The sequence below is a fragment of the Drosophila teissieri genome, chromosome 3R (assembly GCF_016746235.2).
Source record: "Drosophila teissieri strain GT53w chromosome 3R, Prin_Dtei_1.1, whole genome shotgun sequence".
Taxonomy (NCBI): Eukaryota; Metazoa; Arthropoda; class Insecta; order Diptera; family Drosophilidae; genus Drosophila; species Drosophila teissieri.
In genome coordinates, this window is record NC_053032.1 from 20,243,570 (window position 1) to 20,271,398 (window position 27,829).

At 44.8% G+C, this 27,829-nt stretch overlaps 1 protein-coding gene across 1 annotated transcript in view; it reads left to right on the forward strand.

Annotated features, from left to right (window-relative positions):
- LOC122620369 (leucine-rich repeats and immunoglobulin-like domains protein 1) overlaps positions 1-27,251 on the forward strand; it is a 129,896-nt gene extending 102,645 nt beyond the window's left edge. Inside the window, exons 6-12 of the mRNA XM_043797797.1 lie at positions 3,857-3,997; positions 4,652-4,783; positions 5,628-5,725; positions 12,297-12,526; positions 14,790-15,188; positions 15,505-15,563; positions 25,171-27,251. Coding sequence (XP_043653732.1) covers positions 3,857-3,997; positions 4,652-4,783; positions 5,628-5,725; positions 12,297-12,526; positions 14,790-15,188; positions 15,505-15,563; positions 25,171-25,289 — 1,178 coding nt within the window. The 3' untranslated portion in view covers positions 25,290-27,251. The remainder of the gene's footprint in view (positions 1-3,856; positions 3,998-4,651; positions 4,784-5,627; positions 5,726-12,296; positions 12,527-14,789; positions 15,189-15,504; positions 15,564-25,170) is intronic.
- The last annotated feature ends 578 nt before the right edge of the window (positions 27,252-27,829 follow it).

The following is a 27,829-nucleotide window of genomic DNA, read 5'->3' on the forward strand; positions in this document are numbered from 1 at the left end:
TTCATAAAGTTTGCCACTCTTTGGCATCTCGGCTTGGCAGTTTTTACGAGCGTAAATTACTTTCAGTTTGGCTCACACTAAAGATGAAAAAATAATGTTCGCCGATGCCAAAGTTTCCGCCGTCGTGGCCGCCGTGGCACTTACAAAGACATTAGCCCGGCGATGGCAAAAAAATGGACCAGCACCCGGGATGGCCGGAATAGCTGGGATTTCTGGGTGAACTCCTTGGGCGAGCAAACCCACACACACACAGCAAAGGGCCAAAAACAATGGCCCCAAAGTTTGCCCGTTGACAAATCTTTTAATATGGCACGAGCATTAATTTCTAGGTGACCTCGCAATAATTGCCAGCTTCTTTCCCCGCCGCTGTGCAACAGAAAACATCTGGCACTCTAGGTGTGCTGTATCTAACCGATGTGGCGGCTTTAATATTTGATGAGTCCACCAAGGTTGCCCATCTCTGTTGACCGGCAGTCAACAAATACCACTGCCCCTCTTTTGGGGGCCAGGAGCAGCAACTGTGTCAAGGACTTGAAAGCATTTTAACAGGACTGCAGCTGCAGCGCGCATTATTCATGTGACGTTTAATAAAACCAATTAGGCCTCGACATGGCTCATCCACAATCCATCCATTAGCCGCTGGCAGCCTGTCGCCGATTCGGTTCGGTTCAGTACGGTTTGGTTTCGGTTTTTGGGCTTTTGGTTTTGGTTTTGGGCCTTTGGGTTATGGGTTATGGTCAGATCGGAGCGGGGGATTGAATGGTGAGATGGCTGGACCAAATCCAACCGCAGAACATTATGTTATGCGGTGGCTGTGCGGTCGGCCATGGCGGCAATTTACACATTTTTATCACGGCCGAATCGGTGTGATTTTTAAATGCATTTCGCGCGTGACTTTAAAAATCGGTTTGGCCAATGGCCAATGCATTGGCCAACATCGGATTACGACTAGTTTAAATGCCGCAGCAGCTGGCAATTAGCTGTGTAATTACAGGGTCTTTGTGCACCGCAAAAGTCCAAGTCAAGCATTCCACTTATGCTATCGATAACAATGAAATCATTGAACCGGAAACCATAATTATTGCACAAGTGTGTGTGTGTGTGTATGTGCGTGGGTGTGGCCTTGAATGGAAAATGGAGCTCCGCCGCCTAATGTGATTTATATGCACAATATGCCAAAACAACTGCTCTCGGACACGGATACGGACACGGACAGGGAGACGGATGTGGTCACATCAGGCGGAGACAGGTGCAGAGAAAGGATAAGGAAGCGGGGGGAGTGGGGGTTGGATTAAAGGGGGAGTAAGGCGGAAGGCGGTGGGGGGGACGCATTTAATTATGGCCAGCTGGCCGACAATAGATCCCCGTACAATGGGCGGCACAACAATGTTTGTACAATAACAAAAGATGCTGGCAAAGGCATATAATTATATGCCACAAGGACGATAAACAAATGCACGCACACACACGCACACACACACACACGCACAAGTTGCTTGGCTACTCGAGACAAATTACCAACAGGACACTGCATCTGGAGCAACGGGAGCCCCCAATTAAATGCCCGGATTGCTGTGCTGGGCTCTCCAGGCAGCCGCTTAAGTTTTAGCACTAAACTTTATCGGATGCAACAGAATATGGATTTAAATTACTTAACAGACATGCTCCCAACTTTTGCCGCCCACAAAACCGGCGCACTTAAAGTTTAAGCCTGGATATGAGTGTGTGTTGGGATGGATGACTGGCTGGCTGGATGGCTGGCTGGCCAGCCAAGTGGGTGGGGGAATGAGTGGTTGGATGAGCAACTTTGCATGCCACAAAACCAGGACCCGAAGTTGAGCCACCACCAGCCGCCGTAGCTGTAGCTATAGCTGTTGCGAAATCAATATGAAACAAACTCTGTCAAAACTGGCCGCAACCACCGCATTGCTGCTCCCACTCCCTCTGATCCTTCAGCTCCTTCTGCTCCTCCAGCTCGTCCTGCTCCCCCCGATCCTCCTGCTCCTCTTGCTCCTCCTTCTGCCTCCCACTGCCATTGCGGCCAATGCGGCGGATGCTTTGAAAGAGCTGCTTATTAAAATTTTTGCCAGCTGGCCACAAAACCAGCGCAAAACCATCGTCGCTGACAGTCTGCAAGATTGAGACCCATTAAGTAGTCGTCATCTGCATGACATTACATGCCGCAATCCACGTATTACAAGCCGCACAGTTCCACAGCCAAAATCAATTTCAGTCCGGGTATCGGGTATTAAAAGAGCTTTTGCTTCCCCCCTCCAGTCGCCATTCGAAGCGGCGCCCTTTCATAAAATGGGGAGACATATTTATTGAATTCAATATGCGAGTGTACAAAGCGTGAGAATATTGAGAGTATATATACATACCAAAACACACACGTAAATGCGGTGGAGCACTTCTCTGTCCGCCTGCAACTTCATTGCGAGTTATCCGAGTCCTTATTCCCGCTGCGCCTTTTGCCAGGCTCATGATTTATTATAGTCTAATGCATATTTTGTGGCTGCAGGAGCACAGAGCACTCCGCACACGAGCTACACTGCAAAAAAGTATGATGTAAGCTCAATTAAAAAGCTGGTGCAGCATTACATAACATCCATTATAAAATGGTTTTGAATACTTCTGAATTTCGCTGCATATGAAATATATTTATAATATAGTTTATGTAAGTAGCACTCATTTATCTCAGTGCAGCTGTGAGCCATAAGCCACGAGCTATTTGTGCGCCCCTCAGTGATCAATTGTAATTTTCTTTCGAATGCAAATATCCTGGAGAGCGAGCGCGCTGCCATCCTTGCTGGGCTTATTTGTTTTGGCCAGAGAAATAGAATATATTATTTGATATATTGCACAGCGTACGTATGTACATATGTAGGTACTTTGAAAGAATTGCATCAATAACACATGTTTGTGCGTCCACTGGCGTAGTCAGTGATAATTTGATTGGGTCCCAATCAGTGATGCAGGGCTATCCAGCCCAAGCCCCTCAAGTTGGCGCCTCTGGAGACCGTAGATGGACTCAAATTTGATGCGTATATTGAGTCCAATGCACATCTATATGTATATGTATTTGTGTATGTATTGAAGTGTCTCTGTGCGCCTTTTGCTTTATTGAGCTGTTGATACTCGCACTTAAATGTCGGATTTTCTGGGGAAAACCAAATATCAGCAAAGTGTGTGTGTTAGTGTGTCTCGGCCTAGCCAAATGAACAAAATCCCCGAGAGCTTCGACATAACAAAGCAAAAAAAAAGTGTAGAAAATACAACAAGACTGAAAAGTAAAGAAGTAAAAACAAAATCACCAAAAAAAGCAAACTGCTGGCCATTTAGTAGACCCAAAAACAAAAAAGGACGAAATATAACAGGGCCTTGGAAATGTCCATAAAATGGAATGAAGCCATCGAAGGCGGCAGCTGCCGTTGTCCTTGATTTAGTCGCCGCACAGCAGACATAATTTTTAACAGCTGCAAAATAATGCGGCCACAAATATAAATAACCGCCGGTCCCGAATTAAATCAAACTATGCCCCAGTGGGGTCAAGGAATGAAAACCAAAAAAAAAACAAAAAAAAAAGGGGACTTCCAGGGGCACTTTTCCAGTCAAAGTCCAAAGTTGGAGACGCGTAAATGCCGTTTTCTCTCATTCAATTTGCATTCGGGGCGCAGTTATTTATTCAAATTGTGTGATGTCCTTGCCCAGCCCCACTTTGCATACACATCTTTTTTTTTTTGGGTGGACAGTGGGGACACTGGGACCACTGGCCATTTCAAATGTGTTTTTCTACTCTCTCACTTCGCTGTTTTACTTATTTTTCCCCCATTCTTTTCCATTCTTTGCCCTACAGTGCCGCCGAGGATTCATCACATTAGCACCGGCGGACATTTGCAAGTCAAGAAGGGCTCGTCGGTGCGCATCGAGTGCTCGGCCACGGGTAATCCAATGCCGAATGTGACCTGGAGCCGCAAGAATAATATTTTGCCCAACGGTAAGATTGCGCATAAGTGCCAGGACGAGTATAAAAGGATGCCCCCCGCCACCAAACAGCCGAGAAACCCAAAAACAAACCAACCAGAGGCCACGCAAATTAAAATCGTAAAGCGCAACAAAGGCGGTGGCGAAAACGTAAATGAATACAGTCGTAAAAGAAACTTTAAACAATTTCCATAAGAATGAAAAGTCAAAGAAATTATATTTTCTGCCCCGCTTTCGGCCATCGCTTTGCGCGTCCTTTATTATTAAATATATACTTTGCTCACTCCGACGGCAAAATGGCAGTGTGTGAACGCGGCTCCGTTGGTGGTTTCTTCGTTGTTTGGCGGACAACGGACAGAGCCTGCCCGCGGTGAAGAAGGACCTCGGCCGGACATCACTGTCACTTGGCCGCACGTTGATTCCCCGTAATTGGCTCTGTCATTTCTTGGGCTGCGGACACTTGGACTATCGGACTCGCGGACAAACGGACAGCCGCACTCGCGGACAAACGGACAGCTTGACTAACGGACAGCTGGACTAACGGACAAACGGACAGCTGCACTTACGGACAACTGGACAACCAGAAGCGGACTTTGGTTGTCCGTCCGCGTGGCGGCGGCCTTATTGGTTGCATTTTTCATGCGGTTTCCATCGTTCTCCCTTGCAGGCGAGGAGAAGCTCCACTCGCACGTCCTCTCCATCGAGAATGTGGATCGGCACAAGGGCGGCGTCTACATATGCACTGCTAACAATCGCGTGGGCCAGCCCGCTTCCAGCCAGGTCGTGCTCCATGTCCTGTGTAAGTATGCCACCCACATGCACATATAAAACACTGCAAAAAAAAAGAACCATAACACTATCAATAACAATATCAATTCGGAATGTTTTCGAAACAAGCAGAGTACATTTCCATTAGTCAAACGGAATAAAAACGTCTCTTTTAGTCCGAAACAATTTTGTAAAAAGTTCCACAAGACCGTAGTGGGTTTTTTTATTTATAATAAATAGTCAGTATTTTGCCGCTGGTTTTATTTTCAAGTGTAGGCACACAATGGCAGCGAAACGAATTAATTTTTTGTGTGCGCGACTGTGCCACGGAGTCCGCCTGTCAGTCCAATTTATGTCAAATCTGATTTCGATTTCGAACGGGTATTGACTTTTAACGCTCTCGCGGCACATGCATTCGCGTAGATGATGGAGCCATGGAAGGCCAGAGGTCAGTGGTGGGTGGTAGGTGGTAGGTGTTCAGTGGCTAAGGGTCAGGGGTCAGCGGTGGCAACGGGTTGGCCAACTGAAATGGGGATTGCTCTTATTACATTTACACACTTACCGACATTTATTGGTTGGCTGGCAATTATTGAAATGCCTGGCGGCGACTCCCGCTCGTTCTGACATTTATTAAGAATTTATATGTCCGTATAATTTTGATGCGAGTTCGTTACCGATCTCACCCCCCTGGTCATTACATGTGCTAATTACATGGCTCCCATCTCAATTTACACTTTTCTGATGCTCATGTAGGAGGGGGAGTGGGCGCCATTGGGGCATTGATTTTTCGCGTTCGCTACCATTCCGTGAGACAGGACAATGTTCATGTTATTAACTAATTTCTTAACATTCTCTTCGTTATTTTGCGCCCGCAGTTTCGCCGGAAATCTCCGTGGAGCGTCCCGTGGTCTTCTCGGGCGAGGGGCATGAGGCAACGCTGGTCTGCATCGTCCACGGCGAAACACAGCCTGAGGTATGTTTTAATTAAATTTCGTACATAAATTTTCATTATCGCGCTAGCTCACTTGGAAACACGTACAGCAAACCATACGCCCCCGCAGCGGATGCTGCAGATACACAGATACTATAGATACACAGATACTTTAGATACTTTAGATACAGAGATACTCAGATATTCAGAAACACAGATACTTTGATACTCTAATACTCTGATAATCAGATACTCAGTTACTCAGATACACAGATACTATAGATACACAGATACTTTAGATACAGAGATACTCGGATACTCTGATACTCAGACACTCAGATATTCAGTTACTCAGATACACAGATACTATAGATACACAGATACTTTAGATACAGATTTACTTGGATACTCTGATACTCAGATATTCAGATACTCTGATACACGTATACTCAGTTTTGCAGATATTCAGTTACTCAGATTCACAAATATTATAGATACTCTGATACTCGGATATTCAGTTATTCAGATACACAGATACTTAAATACACAGATACCCAGATACTCGGACAGTCGGACTGATGCCGCTGCCCATATGTATAAGGCAGATCCCAAAGACTTAGTCGTCACGGGGAGTCCATTGTTGAGCTGAGAGTCGAAGGCAGATGACTGCTGCCACCACGCATTAATTAAAAGTCTACAGCGGCAAATTGAAGTGCAGCACAAAGTGCAGCAGATAAGAGATGATAAAAAGGACGCAGGCAGCAGACAGCAGGACGACAAAGAAAAGGCGCCAAGCATAATTTTAATCAAACATCGCTCACAAAAAGTCCGAGCGAGATGGCGACACTGTGCGAGAGAGCGAGTGCCACTGAGCGTGTCCTTGTCGTCCTGTTGCCCAATGCATTTTCGTACATGCCAAGCTTTTCTGCAGTAATTTCGACTTCACTTTTAGCCCGGCTCTCAGTCACTCTCTCATCCTCTGGTGTTTATTTTTGTGCTCTGCGCCTTTTGTCGACATTTAAATTAATACGCTCGGCTATAATTCAAAGTAAAATTGCGGAAGTTGCCAAAGCGGAAGTGAGAAGCGGCGGTCTACCGACAAAAAAAACCAAAAAAAAATGAAAAAACATCAAAAAAAGCAGCAGAGAAATGCCAAAGAAGTGAAAAGAAAACCCAAAATGACATGGCGCACACACAGGCGAGAAGAGAGGGATTGGATTATAGCAGGGTGATCCTTTGCTGCAAAAAGTCAGCCAGAACATTACCATTATTATTAATTTTGAATTAAATGTGTATACAATATTCTAGTTTATTTATGACATAGTCAAGTGGCTACAAGTGGCAGCACAATCAGGCAGAAGTGATAAGCCCAAAAGACCAAGTCATTGTCCTTAAAACCCGGTTACTCGTAGTTTCCCTTCCCCCGACTGCCCCATAAACCTTTAATAAGGGATTGCAGGACCTTAATTTGGCCAAAAAGCAAGCGGGTTCACCCTAACGTCGTACGTAAGAGACGAAACCCGAATAATGACTTGCAACCGCAAATGTCAATCCTTAAAATTATACAGCTCCCCGTTTCATTTCACTTTGTTTCGTTTCATTTTGGCCCGATTTCGTGGTAAGTCCGTCCCGTCAGCGACTCCTGGGCCCGTTCCACGAATTTTCCGACAGCGCATTAAGTTTTTATGCTATTTAATTTTTAACATTTTCTCCTCTTCTTTTTTTTCGTTTTTTTTTTTTTGGTTTTTTCGGCCCTCGTTTTGTGGCCGCAAAGAGTTGACTGCTTTCCAGCGAACAGCGTAACTATTTATTTGCCAGCTAGCTGGTTCCTTTTATTTGCTCTGTCCGACACATTTCATTATAGTCGCTGCCCCCCTGTGCCACTGCCCCCCCTCCTGTCCCCCTGCGCCACTGGACCCTTAACCCTTCGCTGGCCGCACTGCCTCGTTTTAACCCCCTGCAGCCGAGCGTCAACGTCAACGCCTCCTGCTTTGCATTGTGCATGCCATCGCCATTGCCATCGCCATCGCCAGTTGACGGAGCTGTGGGCGGTTGCAACGGGCAGGGTGGGCGTGGCATTTAGTAGTCTTTGAGAATGGCATTTCCGCATGCAATTTTTACATTTACTTGCCCCTCGCCGCTCGCTCCTCGTTTTGGCCGCAGTTCGTCATTTTCCCTTCATTCATTTAATGCTTTTCCCCCTTTGCCATTTTTTTATGTTAAGCTTTTCTTTTATTTTTGTATCCCTGTGGCTAAGTGTATACAATTTAACGCTTCCTTTTCGCTTGTTTTTTGGAGCTTTTTTTTTTTTGTAACGAGCCTCCCTCCAAGTACTTGACTCTGCTCCACCTGCAACCGCATATATACACAATTTTCAAGTGTGTGCCACAGACACAGAAAGTTTTTTTGATTAGCTGCAGAGCAGGGTTTTGGTTTCCTGTTTTTTTGTTATGCAAAAAATCTTAATTAAGGAATTCATTGGCATGTAAACTCTGCAGCGAGCCAAAGGTCAGTTTAATTAGCGTGATAAGAGGGGGAAAGTGGTTGCAAATATCTGTGGCATGCCACATGTACTGTAATTACGGTCACAAATCTGTTGCATAGCATTTTCATTCTCATTTCCATCGCTGACGGAATTTTAGCAATGGCACAAAGGTGCAAATGATCGGCAGCCAATGAACTAATGACTCCTGATGCGAATAATAGCTATACGTATACGTATATGTGCACATATACATCATTGTGCGGATTGTTCTTGTGCGGCGTGCAATTTTAATTATGTCTTGTCAACGATATCCAGGCAGTTCGATGCGGAAAAACCGCAAACATCGCCACACGGGGGCTCCATATTAATTATTTAGCGCGCATTGAAAGGTACTCCATATATATATGTATATAGGTACATATATGCTGACATTCCCAGACTGCCGCCCATGCATTGGCACTTATGCGCATATTTACATATTAATTACGCATTGCACCACGAGTCCAAGTCTGGCATATTCATAATCCATTGATATTGTCGATTTGTTGCATAATGAATATCATAAACATGCTCTAAGCTCTGTCCGTGTGTCTCTCTGTCTCTGTGTGTGTGTGCCACTCCACGCAAGCAAGCAAGCAACCAACGGGCGGCGGCAACAAAGTCATTAGAGCAATTGTCATTAACATGAGCGACGGCAATGAGACAACATCATTATCAACGTCATCGGGCGGCGGCGGTGGCAGTATTGTCAACGATGTTGTCGCCGTCATCGATGTCGGACGCATTAAACATGCAGCAGCATTTGACAGAGCCATCAACGTCAGCAGCTAACAGCATTAATGGGCGACCGTTTGGACAGCCACTGGTGCCCTACCACCCACCCACTCCCACTCCCACACCAGCACATGCACACCCACACCCACACCCACACCAACACACACACACCACCCGCCGTCCTAAACAAGGACCCACTCTGATGAGCTTTCATCGCTCATCAGCGAGCGAAAGTGGAGGCTGCCATGCCGCTTCTATGGCTTTTAATTATTTTGCAAATTAATTTCCAAATTGGTAATTTTCTTCACATTTACACACACACACACACACAGGCGAACACACACGAACACACAGCGCACGTAATGAGTTTTTGTGCCCGGGCTGGGAAGGACTGCAAGTTGGCCTATTGGCCCGATCCAAAATGAGCTGTTTAGATGGCACAAAATTGCGAGATAATTGGAAGATTCGTCGGACTGGAAATTGCTTACTTGCCATCACAACGCTACAAAAACTACTCGATATACACACGATTTAAGTCGTAATTAATCAGAATGGAATCAAAGCAGACGGCTTCATGAAGGGTTTTCAGATTAGCTAAATAAATACTTTGCATTACTTATGTGCTCATGTGCTCATGTGCTAGAAATGGTACCTGAATATTACATTTCATTTGTAATACCCAAATTCCAATTGAAAGCTTTATACCATTTATTTAAACAAAAAGGGGATTAATGCATATCAAACATTAAACTCCACAATTAGTTAACCCAATAAAATGTCCGTTGAAATTAGGTTAAAGCCACAAGGATATACCAAACTTTGAATTCGATTTCACTGTGTGCAACATGTGGCATGCGGCAGTGTGTAATGTCTGAGGAGATGGCCCGATTATAGACTTAATGACATGGTAGGCCAGCACTCTAAACTGCTGTTTAACTACTGTCATTAATTACGCCAAAGTTATTTATTGTCATTATCTAATTTCTATTAGCTTTTCCCTGGGCGCCAACTTTCGGGAAGCAGCTGTGGTTCTGCCGGGGCTCTGACCAATTGGTGTTGGCAACAACTTAAGTCAAACTGTGGCCATTAACAGCGACACCAGTAACACCAGCAAAAAACAAAAAAAAAAGAAAAAAAAAACGGAAAGGAAAGCGGCGATGCCACACGCAACTCTCTTATGTGCGTGCCAACGTGGCGTATGCGTAATTCCCACATGCCTCTTGCAATTATTACTTTGGCTCTCGGTCGATTTTCTTTTTTGTTTTCTTGTTTTTTTGTTTTTGTTCTTTAGCGCGTTTTCACTCGCAGCTGCCACCCATCTAACAACACTCTTCCTTTGGCAATTTCCGCCGTGCCAGCGAGCGAAGGTATTGCATAATAGATTGCCAGACGAAACGGAAGGGAAGAGGAGCTGGTGGCCAGGACTCGGGATCCTTGAACAGGAAAGACGGAATGCGAGTTGGCTGAGGCACGCATATACTCTTCTGCTTTCTTTTCTCTTCCCTTCTTTTACTTTCTTTTCTTTCCTTTTTGGCTGATTAGTGTTGATTGGTATTTCTCGCTTTGCTGCTCATCAATGCTAATTTCTTGGCGCTACTTCTCGTCTCATTTCGGTTTGTTTTGTTTCGGCCAGCTTCAGAGTTCCAGCCAAGTTTCTTGCTTCGCATCGATTTCCTCTTCCAATTGAAAATTAAGCGCAAGTGCAAAAGATTGATTGGCGCCACATTTGCGTGGATCTATTAATGAAGTGCACACAGCACTCCGAGGCAATCAATTGCCCCATCCGTGGAGCAATTAATTCAGTTAGCTATCAAATAAAATAATTCCTGGCCATTTTTCTGCCACGTCAACACTTATGCCTCGTTACGCACGGTTGAAGCAGCGAGGCCAAGACAATTTCTCTAACCGCTGATGATAGTGGTGGTCAAGTGGAGTGGGTAACCCAAAACTAGAGCTTAAATTAAGGGAAGCGTAAAATCAACAGCATTGCCAGCTAGTGGGTTAGAAACAAAAGCAACAAAGGCGAAAAACGCAAACATCAACATTTTGGACAAATAACGGCATGGGCAAAAAAACATTTACGACTGCACACGTACATCGGGAAATGGGTAGAAATGGGTGGAAATGCGTGGAAATGGTGGGAAATGGGTGAAAATGCTAGACAGGCGCGCTGGTGTGAGTGGAAAATATGACAACACATATGCACTGCTGACAGTCATTTTAATGGAATATGCGGCAAAGCACCGCCAGCGTTAACTAATCCAGCCAAATAGGAGCAAATAAATACTAGACTTGCAAATAGAAATGCCACAGATAGCTGGCTACTATCCCTCCAAACCCCACCATTCATTCTCATCTTGTTTTTACGTTTGCCTCTATTTGTTTTAATATTTGCGCCTTTGTGGGAACTGGAGATTGGATTTCGGTATGTGCGCCATGGCATCGAGTACCTGCTGCTCGTGGTGCTTTTGGTGCTCGTGGTGCTTTTGGAATTTGGTGCTGCCCGTATCCCCTGTTAATTCGTGCGTTCTGTCCTTGCTTATCTGCCGACTACGGCCCGTATCCGGCCGTATCCTGCCCCATCCTGGCCGTATCCTGGCCCTACGCTGGCGTATCCTGTCTACGAGCTGTCAGCGCGGCGACAGCCCGGCGCTGCAGTGACTCGCGCCCTCAATTCATTTGCAAAACACGCACGGTCCTCCGCTGTCTGTGTAGTTGTGTAGTCCCTACACACACACACACACACACACACTCCAGTCCTTTTTCGGGATGTGTTTGCAGAGGATTCGGGACTCGCACTTGACACACAAAACATGTTGTCGTCGTCGGCTGGCTGGCGAAAATATGTTGCAAACAAATAGGTACAAACAATACGGATCCGTTGCCGAATCGAAGATGAATTTCATGCCAGACGCCAGTTGGCCACAACTCTTATTGGGGGGGGGGGGTGGTAAAAATCTGATGGGAAATCAATAAGCGTCGGTGGGGCACGTCGATCTGGTTTTCAATTTCAACAGGAATTACGCTTAATTGACGCTCAAGTGACAGCCGCACGAAGTGCCAGTGGAAGTACTCTCGCCGCAAATCGTCTTAACTTTTGCCCCCCTTCCCACCAAATGGTGAACTTACCTCGTCCGCCCAAAACCCCCCGCCCCGCACCGAAAACACTCGACCACAGAACTCAACCTCGACCTGGGGCAACCTGAGAGTCACGGGTACACCGGGTGAAACGCAATCACGCACCTGGACACACACCCACATTTGCCAGTAGTTGCCAGTTTCCAGTTGGCAGTTGCCAGTTGGAAACTCGTGCTCGTGCTCGCCTCGATTGACCAAGTTTTCAATTATTTACAGGTAATTTGGTTCAAAGACACCATGCAATTGGATACCACGGAGCGGCACATCATGGAGACGCGAGGATCCAGGCACACGCTGATTATACGCAAAGTGCATCCGCAGGACTTTGGCAACTACTCCTGTGTGGCGGAAAATCAGCTGGGAAAGGCACGCAAGACCCTCCAGTTGAGCGGAAAACCGAACGTGGCCGTTTTTAATTCACCGCCAATCAGTCAGTACAAGGACAGGTAAGATTTCGATTCCAAGTGGGTTGGGAATGTGAGTTTGGAGAATGGCCACGTGCCAAGTTGGACAATGCCAGCCAGTTGGGTGGGCTAATTACGAGTGCAGGGCCACGACTTTGTAATTGAGTATAAAATGCAAAATCCGTTGAAAATGCTAGGTGCTCCGGCCTGATTGGACATTAGACACTGCCCCTAGATGTGGCAGCTCATGACGATCATGATGATGATGATGATGATGCACTGAGTAACTTTATTAGATTAATTTCGTTGACTGACATGGCAACCGAATTACGGACAGTTGGACGGACAACTCAGTGGGCCGCCAGTGCGCATACGTAAACGTAACGTATGAAACTTTTAATTGGATTAGCTGTCATCAAACCCACGCACACTCACACACACACACACACACACACACACACACAGATAAGGGGCACAGGCAGACAAAGGCGAATGGATGCGGATATGGGAAAGTGCGGGGAAAGTGTGAGGAAAGTCAGCCAAGCGACAAACAAGCTCACATCTCATGTCACTCCACTCGAACGAAATGGCAGAAGAAATAGACACAGATAGACCGACAGCTAGATGGCTTTACAGCTTGTTTTTTTTTGTTTTTTATTTCACAAAAAGATGTCGGCCAGGCTAGCTACACCTTTCAATAATTCAACTCAAATGAAATCCAATAATCTGCTGGAAAAACGTCAAAAGCGGTCAAAAAAGCTCGAGCTGCGTAGCGAGCGTAGCAGCCACATTGCGCATACGCCCCGTTAACGCAACTTTGCAAAAAGGCAACTAAGCGAACATTTTGGCCATGTCAACTTTGGCGCTGATTTCATTTCATTTCGTTTCATTTGGTTTGATTCCCCGCCGCCGGAAACTGCTGCCAGCAATTAAGCTACCAAAAAGCCCGAAACGAGCATACAAAGTACGCAAAACCAACTTTTGCTCCGTTTTTTTGGGTGATTTTTGGGGGGGGGGTTTTTGGGATGCCTTCTCGGCCGTCTGGCGCCAGTCGCCGGCTCTTCAATTGTTAATAATCATTTTTATTGCTTGCGTTAGTTTTATGCTATATGCGAAAAGTTTCCTGATTGGCGTTTTATGTTTTTATTGTGCCCAGGACTTGGAAGTTATTAGTTCGCATGGCCCAATAATCATACAAAATACATTCGAAAGCAAAACAAATGCTGGGCCGTGCCGACACAAACAGGATGCCAAAGAGGACGAAAGTCCTGTATGGCATCAGCATCCCAATGCTGATTAACATTCAAATTGTGTGCCGACTTTATCGCAAAGCAATGAACTTGCGCCCCTTTGGTAATGGCGTTCTGCGACATCCCAGGACGAAGTGGGGCATCCGTAATTAGTTGTTTACTTGAGCAGCTCCAGTGGAGTGTGGCCATAAATAACTTGAGCTAATGAGCTGCTGCGACTTTAAAGCAACTAGCCAACTAGCAGGGGTGTTGAACCTTTAAGCCAAACGGGAGGGGGCAATGACCAAAAATGCTTCACTTGGCTTCCTAATCGCGGCACAATGCACCCAGCTGAGGGAGTCGTGGTCGGTCATATAACTTCATTTACACTTGAGCTGAGAATGTGGCAGGACTGTTGGCTTTTCGGTTGAATGGACGCATTGTGCGAGCAGTTTCAGTTACCCAGGAACCAAGCACCCAGATGCAAGATGCGAGCTCTGAGCTCCGAGATGCGAGATGCGGGGCAGCTGGGCAAACAAGGACCCAACAACAAAGGCGAGGGCGCGGGCATTATGTTAAGATTGCAGCAACAGCAAACGCAGGACGACGGACGACGAACCTCGAATCCCGAGCTCCTTACCCCATCATATACCTTACTCCCGATGCCCGGACAACAAAGCTGCTGGCTGGATAGCTGCCTCGCTCATACGCAGTATCTTAACCCAGCCATTGTCGTCAGCCATTGATTACGTTGTTGTTGTCACTCTGGGGCTCCCTATTCCCCATTCCCCATTTCCAACCCCCTGCACCCGATTGCATCCAGCCAGCATCTTGGAGCTGCAGCTTGGATTCTCGCTGCTGACGTGACTGGCGTCTGCGTGTTGCCCTTAACTGCAGTGGCTGAAGCTCTCAATGGAGAATTTAACAATTACATATTGATTGCCAGCGCCTCGGAATAAATCCCCCGCCAACTGTTGCACGCGAAAAACTTTGCGATAACCAAGCCACTCACTCACTCACTCACTCACTGACTCACCCACTCAGTCACTGACTCCAACTTCATCCTCCATTTTCAGATACAACATCTCCTGGGCCGTCGACTCGCACTCTCCCATCGAGGAGTACAAGCTGTCCTTCCGCAAGTTGCCGCAAGGACACGAGGTCGTTGGCAACGCCATCGACTCGCCCTCATCCTCCTCGTCGATGTCCTCCTCCTCCTCGTCGTCCCAGATGTACGGCTCTGGGCTACATGCGCATCGGATTGGCAGCAACATGGGCGGACTGTCCGGATTGTCGGGACTGTCTGGCAGCGGCAGCTACTCCGGCTACGGCAACGTGATGCACTGGGGCCACAACGACTGGCGCAACGTCGTCCTGCCGGCGGTGCCCGTTTCGCACCACTACGCCCAGGGCATGAGCTACATGGTACGCGGCCTGGATCCCGATCAGCATTACGAGGCCACCGTGCAGTCCAGGTGAGTCCGGATGGTGTCAGATTATGGGAGCCAAACTCCACTCCACTACTGTAGGGAGTTTAAAGCCGCACTGTGGTTCAATTAGTTGGTCTGCATGGCATACTACACACTATGCTATGGCATAGATTAAAGGAGTCAACAGCCCACTGTGCGTTGCGGATGAGCCAACCTGGCTAATTTGCGCACTCGAAATATTATTTATGGTCGCATAACGGGGGAGCTGCCATCATTAGCACTCATTTGCATATTAATACCGGTAATGTTACTGAGCTCCATGATTAATACAGCAAACGGCTCTCCCATTCTCCCATTTCAGGAATCGATACGGATGGAGCGATTTGACCAACAGCTTCGTCTTCTCCACATCATCAAATGGTAAGTACCGACCAACTGCCAACTGCCATAACTCGTTCTTTGTAGCTTTAGCAAACACAATAGAGCATCCCGTTTACCTTTCCGTGTGGCAATCATGCAAATACAAATACCCTTACACGAAATTACAGAAAAATCCATGTACCATTTGATTGGCGTTGAATATGTTGAATCCCCTTAGGGTATTACTACCTCGGCTAGCCGTGGGTCAATTGAATACCATTTGCTTGTGTGCTTTGCATTTCTGTTGCTGGCTGTATGCATAATAATTTGGTATTATGCGCTGCTTTCGCCGATAATCCACAAAAATCACAATGAAGCTGCAGCACGCAAACAGTTGAGGCAAGCCATAAAAATAGCAAAGAATAAAATTCACCAATCGCTTTTGTATCGCAGCCCCGAGGAGAAAACATGTTCAAGCTGTCATAACTTAATGCAGTTAAATTTATTGCTGCAGCGGGCCAGTGAAGCGTGAAGTGAACACGTCGCTTTCTCGTTTGTTTTCGCAGCCAACGGAGAGTTTCCGCAATCATTTCACACCCAGACACTCAGACAACTCGGAAAACTCGGAAAACTCAGACCACCTTGCACATGCACAGCATGTCTGTTATCACACACAGTCCTAGTGCACTCACGAATAGAAATCGCAGCTTAATGAGTTCTTTGAGTAGTGATCATCCGCGCTCCTCATTCAAATGACTATGTATAAACCACACCAAAGGAACATCATTAAGTTGTATCAAACACAATCGATTAATTGGGCGAGGCACAGCACTATTAAATAAATATGTATGAAAGCTTTACCATGTGCAGTACAAATATTGCTAAAGAAAATAATAGTAATACTAATTAGTTTTTGTTCCTAAAATGGCCAAAGTTCGGAATTTATGAATGGCTATTTTACAATAATTAGGCCAAAAATGGTCATAAAACTAAATAAATTACTGTTTTGTATAGCTAATTACCAATACTAAATGGCCCTATCCTTTTTTGGTGCACTTGGGGAAATTTAATTTTTCGATGAATTTTCACTTTTTGTAAGGGGTAACATCATCAAAATTTGCAAAAAATTAAAAAAAATTAACATTGCCAAATTTGGTTACTAGTCGTTAGGGAATTAAGTTAGGAGTTCAAAATGGCATAACATTCCATTTTTGGACAATTATTTTAAATTCTATGGCTGAAAAACGGATTCCATTTGTGAGGAAAAAGTCTGAAAATCGTTTTATAGCAAATAAGTCGATTTTTATCAATATTTTTAGCATAACTTGACCAAAAATAATCTTAAAGCTGAATAAATTACTGATTTTTGCAGTTTTTTATCCATACTAACGTTCCCTATCCTTTTTTGATGGATTTGGGAAAAATAATTTTTTTGAAGAATTTTCACTTTTTTGTAAGGGGTAACATCATCAAAAATTGCAAAAAATCGAACAAATTTAACATTGCCAAAATTGGTTACTAGTCCTTAGGAAATTAAGTTCGGAGTTCAAAAAAGCATAACAATTAATTTTTAGACAATTATTTTAAATTTTATGGCTGAAAAGCTGAGCTATTTGTGAGGAATAAGTCTGAAAATCGTTTTATAGCAATTGAGTCTATTTTTATCCATATTTTTAGCAAAACTTGATCAAAAATAATCTTAAATCTGAAAAAATTACACATTTTTGCAGCTAATTACTAATACTAACGTTCTCTATCCTTTTTTGATAGATTTGGGAAAATTAATTTTTTTTTACGAATTTTCACTTTTTTGTAAGGGGCAACATCATCAAAATTTGCAAAAATCGAAAAAAATGAATATGGCTAGTTTTGGTTACCAGTCGTTAGAAAATTAAGTTAAGAGTTCAAAAAGGCATAAAATTACATTTTTGGACAATTATCTTAAGTTTTATGGCTGAAAAACGGATCAATTTGTGAGAAAAAATTCTGAAAATGGATTTTTATCAATATTTTTAGCATAACTTGACCAAAAATAATCTTAAAGCTGAAAAAATTACTGATTTTTTATTGGATTTTTTATTAACGATATTAACGTTCCCTATCCTTTTTTGGTGCACTTGGGGAAATTTAATTTTTCGATGAATTTTCACTTTTTTGTAAGGGGTAACATCATCAAAACTTGCAAATAATCAAACCAATCTATCATTGCCAAATTTGGTTACCAGTCGTTAGAAAATTAAGTTATGAGTTCAAAAAGGCATAACATTCCATTTTTGGACAATTATTTTAAATTTTATGGCTGAAAAACGAATTCATTTGTGAGGAAAAATTCTGAAAATCGTTATATAGCAAATTAGTGGATTTTGATCAATATTTTTAGCATAACTTGACCAAAAATAATCTTAAAGCTGAAAAAATTACTGATTTTTGCAGCTAATTATCTATACTAACGTTCCCTATCCTTTTTGATGGATTTGGGAAAATTAAATTTTTCGATGAATTTTCACTTTTTTGTAAGGGGTAACATCATCAAAATTTGCAAAAAATCGAAAAAATTTAACATTGCCAATTTTGGTTACCAGTCGTTAGGAAATTAATTTACGAGTTCAAAGAGACATGGCAATCCATATTTGGACAATTATTTTTATTATATCGATTTCTAGCGAAAATTAAATATTTGCCATGCCTTTAATCTTGAGTGTTTGTATTTAAACATATTTGAGAGGTAGTTCTTTGCTTTCGATGTCAATAATTGGCAGAAGCCAAAGGATCTTGAGTAAATAAGGTCCAAACCTCGTTCCGCATCAAGTATACGCCACGTTGGCAGTTACTTTGACTGCCAGTTGATAAATTTGCGGTTGAGAAAATCTGCATGTGTGTGCATAACTAATTGATGGCGCGCAGTCTTGACGCTGCATAATGAGGGTGAAAAATCAAAAAGGAGCACAAGGCGGCGCTAATTGGATGGCTGGCGAGACCGGAAGTCCTGCCGAGTTGCTTGAAAGTCACCTTCGTGACGGCGATAAATAAACAAAGATGCACTGCGTCGATGGCTGCCCGACCAGGTAGATAGTTGGAAAGGTGGGTAGATCTAAATGCACACTCGAAATCCATTTATATGCAAAACTATTGTTGCGTTGCATACGGAATTCGGGCAGCTGGAAAAGCGTGCAAGAGAGAGAGAGAGATAGAGGGGGGGAGGAAAAACGGCTGGGAAAAGTGAAGAAAACGTAGGACTGCCAGCGTGAAATGTGGCGCGCACAGAAAAGCGATTTTCCATGCAAATGACGCACATTTGGCGGCGCCGGCTCCAGATCCGCTGTCTTTTGCCATCTTTTGGCTGCCATGCCACTGCCTCTGCCCCTGCCACAGCCACTGCCACTGCCACAGTCACTGCCACTGCCATGTGAAATGCATGCAAATGCAAATAGTGCACGGTTCAGTGCCGTTGCGGCTGTTGCAGTTACGCTGATGGGTCTTCTGTGCCCCGTTCTTGGGGCAAACAAACGCATAAATATGCAGTGGCAACAGCCAGCCACAACAGCAATAAGAACAATAACAAAAGAAATATGCAATAAACACGCACATGGTGAGTGAAATACTCACACACACTGCCAGCCGGAAAAGCCGGCAGGGACAAAGCGAAGCGGTGAAAATTTAATAAAGCAAAACGTGAATGCGGCGCACGCACCAACTGCACAAAAGGGAAACGGCTTTCCCTTCGCCAGCCATTCAATGCCGCGAAATGGTGAAATGCTATCGATGTCGCCTGCCGGCAAGACGTGTTGCTTTTGACGATCCTCGTCCTCGTCCTGGTCCTGGTCCTGGTCCTGGTCCTCGTCCTGGCTGTGGCGCACATGTATCCGCATAAGATGCTGGCATACGCGAAGGTCCTTGCGCCTCCAACTTCATTACGCGCCATTGAAATGCCATTGCAGAGCGCGCCATCGATGCGAATGGCAACTTCGTTGGCGGCAATTTATGGCTGCGCTTTGTGCTAATGGAAATGACTTCATTATATTTTCGAAACGTAAACAATTTACGCAATTAGTGACCGAGCATGCGATGCAATAATAACCGCAGCAGCCACACCCCCTCCACTTCCATGTCCTTCAGCGTGGTGCAATCGAGCAAAGCGGCAACTAATGAGCCCGGAGTGTCATAACAACAATCCTCGCACAATAACCGTAACACTAAAGGACGAGAATTGTCCTAGACTGCCATACTATATGTACACACACACACACTGGCACAAGTCGAGAGAGAGAAGGGCAGACAGCAGGCAGTCACAGAAATATCAGCAGTTCATTTACCTGTGCACCTCGCCACGTAAACGTGTCCTGAAAATAGAGCAAGGTGGCTCCGCAGGACTCCTGCTCCATCCTGGCCACTAAGGGTAAGAAAATGCCAATTGAGCGCTGCCTGCAGTTCACATTCGGACTCCATTTAAGAACCTTGCATCCGCAATATGACGCGCTTCCACAGGTAGACACTTTCCAGCTGCCAGTGACGTTTGCTGAAACAATAGCACTTTGTACAGTAAAGCCAATGGGAAGTTCAACAAGTAAAAGGGGAAAAGTGGAGGAAAAGGTGGTTTCTTTGGTGGTTAAACTACTGATATTAACTTGGAGTTAATATAAAGTTATCAGCTTATGGGGAGCTTTATGCATATACAGTATACAGCATGCTACTAGCTCAAAGAAATTATATTTTAATGGCAGATGCGAGCCAAGATCTGTATCCGCACAATGAAAGCTATCATTACAGCTTAGAAGGACAATTTATGCGGCACATAATGGGTCAGCTTAAGGAGCCCCAAAGGGCATATCAACTTCGATTTTCCTCAGCCATATTATCCACATTGCGAATGGGCTCCAAGTGCATTTAATTTTTACGATACTTCGTCTGCCATCGCGACCCATTGTGTCGCTGATATTATCCTTGTTGCCATTGTTTTTGTGTGTGCGTTTGTGTGTGTTTGTATGTGTTGCCATTGTCAAAGCTCCAATGCGTGGATGGCAGGTGGAGTAGGAGGAGGAGGGTGGAATAGGATGGGATAGTAGAATAGACTCCCCGCCAGGTATGCAGCCATTTACATCATGGAGTTCAGTTATAGTAACGACAGTGGAGCACGCGGGCCAGGGCACAGGGGTCAGGGGTTACGTGGAGCACATAGAGATATAAAAAATAATGCATTTTGTGCACGCGAAAAAATACTCGACATAAAGCAAAAAAGAAGTTAAATAAAATTACAGCATAAAGTAAGCAGGCAGCGCGATGGTGTGTGAATGCGGATGTTTGTGCGCGAAAAGTGGGCATTGGGCGGACGTTTGCCAGTGAGGAATATCAGAAAATGAAAGACTCGTTGAAAGTTGCGTAAAACTTGCTGAAACTGCCAACTGAGGAGCTGCTGCAATAACAGCAATAGCAAACGCAACAGCAGCAACTCCAGCAGCAGCAACACCAGCAACAAGGCATTCAAACGATGACAAAGTGGACCCTTACTGCATGTCCTTTAGAATGCGAATGCGTCGGGGCGACGTCGCCGCTCCTGGCACTGAGCGTCTGCTCAAAAACTTTCAATTTACTCGTCCTAGTCGGCGATGGCGGCCATCGTGTCCTCCGGCACCAGACCCACCACCACCACTACTATCACCACTCCCCCTTTCGCTTTCTCCAGGACCCTCCCCTGTGCGTTTGAAGCTTTTGTGCTGCCGCTGGGAATACTTTAGTCGAGGCCCCGCTGAACAACTGCAGCAGCGTCATCGCTTTTTGCGTTCCTTTCCTTTCTTTTTTTCCTGTTTTTCCTTGCTTTTTTGTTGATTTTTTTTGTTTGCCTCCATGTAAGTTGGAAAGTTTGCCAAGGCACACACACATATAGAGAGGAAAAAAATGCGAGAAAAGCTGGGAGAAAATGAGGCAAGAGCCGGCCGAAGTTTTGTAGTGGCAGCATAACAAGCACACAGGCAAAAATAGCACCGCGCTGCTCTCAGTTGCAGTTGCAACTTGCACGATGTGTAATGCGAATTCTCCACGTGAATGTTATGTTTATGTAAAGTGCAGGTCCCACAATGCCAGCCCAACACCAAGCAGCTCCAGCTTTTGGAGGAGCCACAGACAAAACGGGCGGACTTTGGGGCACAAACAACTGAGACACCGAGACACTGTTGCTGAAGTTCCCGGCCACAAGCGCTGAGTGCTTGCATACAAAGGAATGTGAAACTGCATTATGCTGCTATGGCAGCATAAGTATGAGCTTTAATCTGGACTTTAAGGGTCGCAGGGCTAGGGACCACTCCAAACCCTGGAATAAAACAAACCAGATATAATGGAGAGCCAAATCCGTGCGGTCAGCCGGCGACAAACGAGCCACTGGTCCATCGGTCCACTGGTCCGCTGGTGGAGCATTGTTGCAATGTCGCTGCCGGGTTGCCAAACTTGAAAATCCGCGGTGAGGCAGCCGCTGCTGCGTTTTGCGAGTCTCTAATAAACTAGCAGCACAGCCCCAGGCTTGGGCTATGCCACCACGACCATCGTGTCACCTGTGCGAAAAATCGGATTTGCCTGCTGTACTTACGGGCAGCGGCAACAAAAAAGTGCCAGGACAGCACAACAACGTCCTTACACAGAGAGAAAAACAAGCATTGAAGGAAATGATCAAATTAAAACGCACATAGAATCGATAATGAAACTTATTCCTATGCCAATGCAACTCAAAGGAACTCAACTAGTTTATCTGTAATGAAACTTTTTCCTATGCAAATGCAACTCAACTAGACTTTAAACTAGCACCTCTTTTGTCGCTGTGTAAGGGCAGACCAGCAAATCCGCGTCCGTCCATGTCGATTGCATTCGGCCATTTGTATTTGTTGCCGCACCGCAATGCTATAACGTGAAAAGCGCGTGTAGGATGTGGGCGATGTGCCGCATGGCCAGGATGTAAAGGATGTGGAGGATGTGGAGGATGTGGAGGATGTGGCGGGGATGTGGGGATGTGGCGGGGTCCGAAACCGGACAGGTGCCGAAAACCGTACCCGGAGCGGACCCACTCGCCACTGCGGCGACATCGATGGCTGCGCGCTTATTTAGCTGCGCAAACGAGAAATCACAAGTGACGTTACGGTTTTGTGCCGCCAACCGCAAGCAATAAAAGTCGTCACGACAGCAGGGCACTGCGATGCCAATTGGGGAATGGGCAGTGGGCTGGGAATGGGAATGGGGATGGCATTGGTCGGGACGCATTAGCCAGTCGGCCACATGGCCACGAGTCCAGCTGCTGCTGCTGCTGCTGCATCCTCCAAACGAGCATCCTGCCATCCTGCGATGCCGCATCCTTTGCGCCATCACGGGTACGTGGCCGCGTCTGTTTTCATTACAAAATTGCCGGCGTTAGCTGGCACCGCAATTGACAATTTGCTTTTATTTTATGTTGACAGTTGGGGAATTTATATGGTAATGCCGAGGGAGTATCCGTGTGCATTGCCCGTCGGCCATTTTTCTTAGTCGCTTTACCGCCAACAGTCAACAGCCAACAGCCAGCGGCCGACGACTAAATGGCCAAATGAATAGAGACATACGAGAGCGATTTGGCAGCATTTGATGCACAGACAGAAGAAACTCTCAACTTGCATCGAAAGTTGTTGTACAAAGGTATCAAAAAGTACATTAAGAACCAACTTTGGGAGATTTGTATATATAAGTACTACATTCAGTTCATATTGCATGGCTATATTTTAATGGCTTTTGAAAAGTGTGTGGTGTTCATATTTTCCTGATCCTTGTACGACATGCTCAAGACAGCTTCGTTTTCTCTGCATAGCCAATTGTACGCAGGAGTTCGAAAATGAAAGTTGTCATGTTGCGAGGCGTTGGCAACCCAGATGCCTTGATAGATAAGCTGTCCTGGTTGCTGGCCAAACACGTGTGCAACATGCAACCTACATTGATACCACGTCCGGCACTTGCCACCGCCTCGCTGCCCCCGTTCCTCGCCAGAAAGCAGCTTCCAACCGGAGGCGAGTCCGATGTTGGCTGTCTATTAAAAGTGTCAGCAATCACTGGGGGCGTGGGAGGGGCGGCATCCTTTCTAGTTGCCGGGGGGAGGGAATAAGGGGTGCATTTGGAGCATCCAAGAGATGTGTGTGCTTTAGATATGTCGCTGCCGACTGGCTGGCAGGCCATCAAATATTTATAAGATTTATTCGCCCGCAACTTGTGACAGTGCGGCTATCGACAGCGGCAGATAAAGAAGTCGATGTCCCTGGCAGCCAGGACATTTCATTAAAATCGATGATACAACTATATATATAAATATATGTATAAATGTGTATATGCGGGCAGGCAGGAGGAGCTGATCCTGGTCCGTAGGTCGCCTCATTTACGGGTGTTTACCGAGTCAGATACGCCCTTTGAGGCCCGACTTCAGTGGCCAAATGCTCATTTGTCATTATTGACAGATGCAGCACGTTGCCATTTTAATTGGCGGCCTTAACGAAATGATCTGGCTGCCGCGTATCCGCGTATCTGAGTATCTGAGTACCCAAGCATCCGTGGAATGCCTGGACTGACCAACCCACCCACTTGCCTGCTGTAGCAGCCCACTTGATTGGCCATCTGCATCCGCAGTCGCATTCGCAGTCGCAGTCGCAATCGCAGTCGTTGGCGCAAAAGTAAATCCGCCTGATTGCAGATTGCATTTTAAGCGTTAATGATTTATTTGCCCGCATGTATTTGATTTAAATATCGGCAGGATGTGTGTTTTTTTGGGGGGTACTCACTGCAAATACTGCCAGCACCGTAGGCCCCTGCAACCATCCATATCGCACTATCCCCACTTTCAACTATCCTAACTTTCAACGACTGCTACACGTACTAATTGCAGATGGACCTGTCGATCTGTCAACCTTTTTGAATCACGGTCTGTCAGGTTAGTCTCGCTCTAACTCTTTCTCTGTCTTCCCTCCAACTCTTTCTCTTTCTAACTCTCATTCTCTATCTATCTCTCTCTCTGTCTTAATCTGTATGTCTGCCTCTCTCACTCTCTCTCTATATATATATATAACTCTTTGCATGTTTCTATCTGCATGATATTTGTTTTGTAATACCTTGTGCACACACAGCCCAGTATTTGCGCTAAGCCATACGGAATAACTGAAATATAGCAATTTAATAATAAGAAAATAAAATCGGGAAATAAACCAAATACCATATAGGTGTACATATTTGAATGCGTTTGTCCGGACAGTTTACCAACTATTTGGCGTGCCATTTCCGTTGCCATTTCAATGCTCGATCAAAAACAGAAAACTACGTAGGCGAGAGAGTCGAAAACAAGTTTTAATGTATGCCATTCAAAGTCCGTTTAGATGGCAGGTGTGTGCATGTGTGCGTGTTTGTCCTGGCGAGGTGTATTTCATATATACATCCATATATCCATATATCTATATATCCACATATCCACTATCCATAGCCATTGAGTACATTTCAATCTGTTGACTTGCATGCCCGACCAATTTGTTTTACGACCATATATAGAGCAATGAATATGGAAATGCACACATTCGTGTGCGATATTGCGATATTGCGATATGGGTTTCTATGTACCATTTCTTTTCGATGCCTTGCCGAGTGGATTAATAACAGCGAATGCAATCCATCTTTATTGCAGATAACGAGATGAGGGATCTGAGCGTCACCTTCTACGGCAGCAGCGCCATCAACCGACAGAAACTGGGCCTTCTGGCCCTGAGTTCCGCCACTTTGGCTCTGAGCCTGCTCGTGGCCTAATTGCTTTCCAGTTCTGATTCGACCTGAGTTACGAATTTTCACCGCCAATAGCACAGTAAAGCGAATCGATTGACATTGATCTGGGACAGCCGAAAGGAGATTGGATACCCAAGGATTCCCAAGGATATCGCGGTCCTGCACAACACTCTAGTCGTTTATGATAGACATAAGCATTTCTCATCGTTCGATTCGAACTCAATTCGTTCTCAAGCAAGTTTTAGTGAATTAAGCAAGAATCAAGAAACGCAAAACGCAAAACGGAACCATACATTATACATGTAACAATCAATGTAAAAGAGCATGCAACTGTTCAAACTAGGACCCATGAAGCCCATACATTCACTACACCCACATTTGCCGACCATTCCAGCACTCAAAAATAAGGAAAAAAGAAAAGGAACCCACTGTACATAGATTTTATTGCATACTCCTAGGTATAAACTGCACCAAAGAATGAGAAAAAGTCACTCGACGAGCGAAGAAACACATTTAAACTACAACTAGTAACGTAACGTACTCGAGTTTAAAGAGCTGGCGGTGTGTGGAGTACTTTGTAGCATTATGCGGCTAGTTCATTTAATTAATACATAAATGCATAAACTAGTTATCGGATATGGCACTGCCACTGCACACGCCACACACCACATGCATTTTAGTCAAATTCTGAATTCAGAGCTCTAAATATTTGCATCATTCGAGACGCAGTGCATTTGAATGGCTTACAGCAGACGGCAGACGGCAGATAGAGTTTTCTAGCTTTTTGCAATTTGTATGTATGTAGCGCTAAGTAGCTTAATTGACCGCATAAATGCAATTAAATTAGTCAACAGACCTATTGATTTGGTATGTAAATTAATCTACACACAAAAATGGCAGCGCAATGCCAGCTTCCGCATGGCTATTGGATTACAATTAGTGCGTAAGTGTAAATAAATATGATTGATTGGGGGAAGCAGTGCTATAGCTAAATAACAGTGTATCGCAAACAGTAATAATTATAAATATATATAAATGAATTCCCGAACTTGCCGGGCTTAATCTCGTACACCGAACAGTGGGTGTGGCCAAGGTTGTTTTATGTAAATATAGTGCACCACAGTCATTCGAAATCTCATGATATACATGTACTTACAGTTCGATACTCGATACTCAAAACTCGATACTCGTATTGTTGCTTCAGAACGCAAATGGCACCTTTCTCGTTTGGTTCTCCGGCACCCTTGAATTATCCATTTCGGCAATCGAAAACCAAAGACCAGAAGACCAGCATCCAAGTCGAATGAGTCACGTATGAGCTAGAGGTTAAGTGAATATTGTAATGAGATTAACGACAATGATGACGCCTACATATAAATAAATGTATAGGAAAGTAACATTTAATTAATTATAAAACTCAGCCACATACAAGATACGCATTCAGCTTTTCTAGCATTAAATGAGGTGGTTAAATAACCGAATACAAAACAAAAACTTAGCATAGAGCCATATGTGTAATTAATACAGCTGTCGAACGATTGGCCACACAAAGCGAAAAGTGAATTACAGTGAAATATAATTTGTGTTAATGTGAATGTAAATGGATGTGCAACAAGCGATACAATTAATATTACAAAACGCCACAGATAACGTTAAATCCAAATCCCAAACTTCTCCCCACTTATAAACCTCCCAATTCCCCCAACCGATTCCCACTCAAAAGTTGCTTTGGTCCGGCGACTGGAGCCCATCGATAAGTTAGCTAAATGATGATGATGAAGATGATGATTAGGAGGAGGAGGATGATGAAGTCGGTACTCAGTATATATACACCTGATATAGCGATCGAGCCGTTACTTGTATGTGTAATTTACAGCTTAGTTATAGTTATCTGATTTTGTTAAATGCAACAAGAAATACCAAATCTACTTTAAAGTAATTATAATGCTAACCCCACACCAGAACATTTTCGGTATTGAATGTATATGTGACTAGAAACCGTATGTGTATGTATATTTGATTATTTTGTAAAATTTTTCAAAAACTATAAATAAAGTCTATATTACCATATAAATGTATACCCGAGGCTTCAACCTTTTCTCTGTTTTCTCATAATTTATGCTGCTTGGAAAGGGGGGGGTCCTATTCAGAATGTATTTTTCCACTTGTGCCGCTGCTGCAAAGTGGATTGCCCTCCGCAGAACGATGATGCTCATCAAGCACCCTTTACCTGCCTCCTTGGAGACGTTGCAGAATAAACACAGATGCAGTTGCAGTTGCAGCTGCAAACGCAGTTTCTGAATCACATTCAGATAGAGAGATGCAAAGATGCCAGGATGCAAGGATGCAAGGATGCAGCTGGCGGGGAGCTCGTTGCGTAAATGCAAACTTGGTTTATTTTATTTACTCCATCCAGTTGTCGTAGCCCAATGCAGCCGGCTCACCTTTTGTATGTTGCTCCGTGATGGCTGTGTAGACATTTAAGTGAGCCGGCAGAGATGACGACCCAGCCATTCAGCCATCCAGCCTTGCCACCATCCACAGCTACACTCGCACCCATCCCG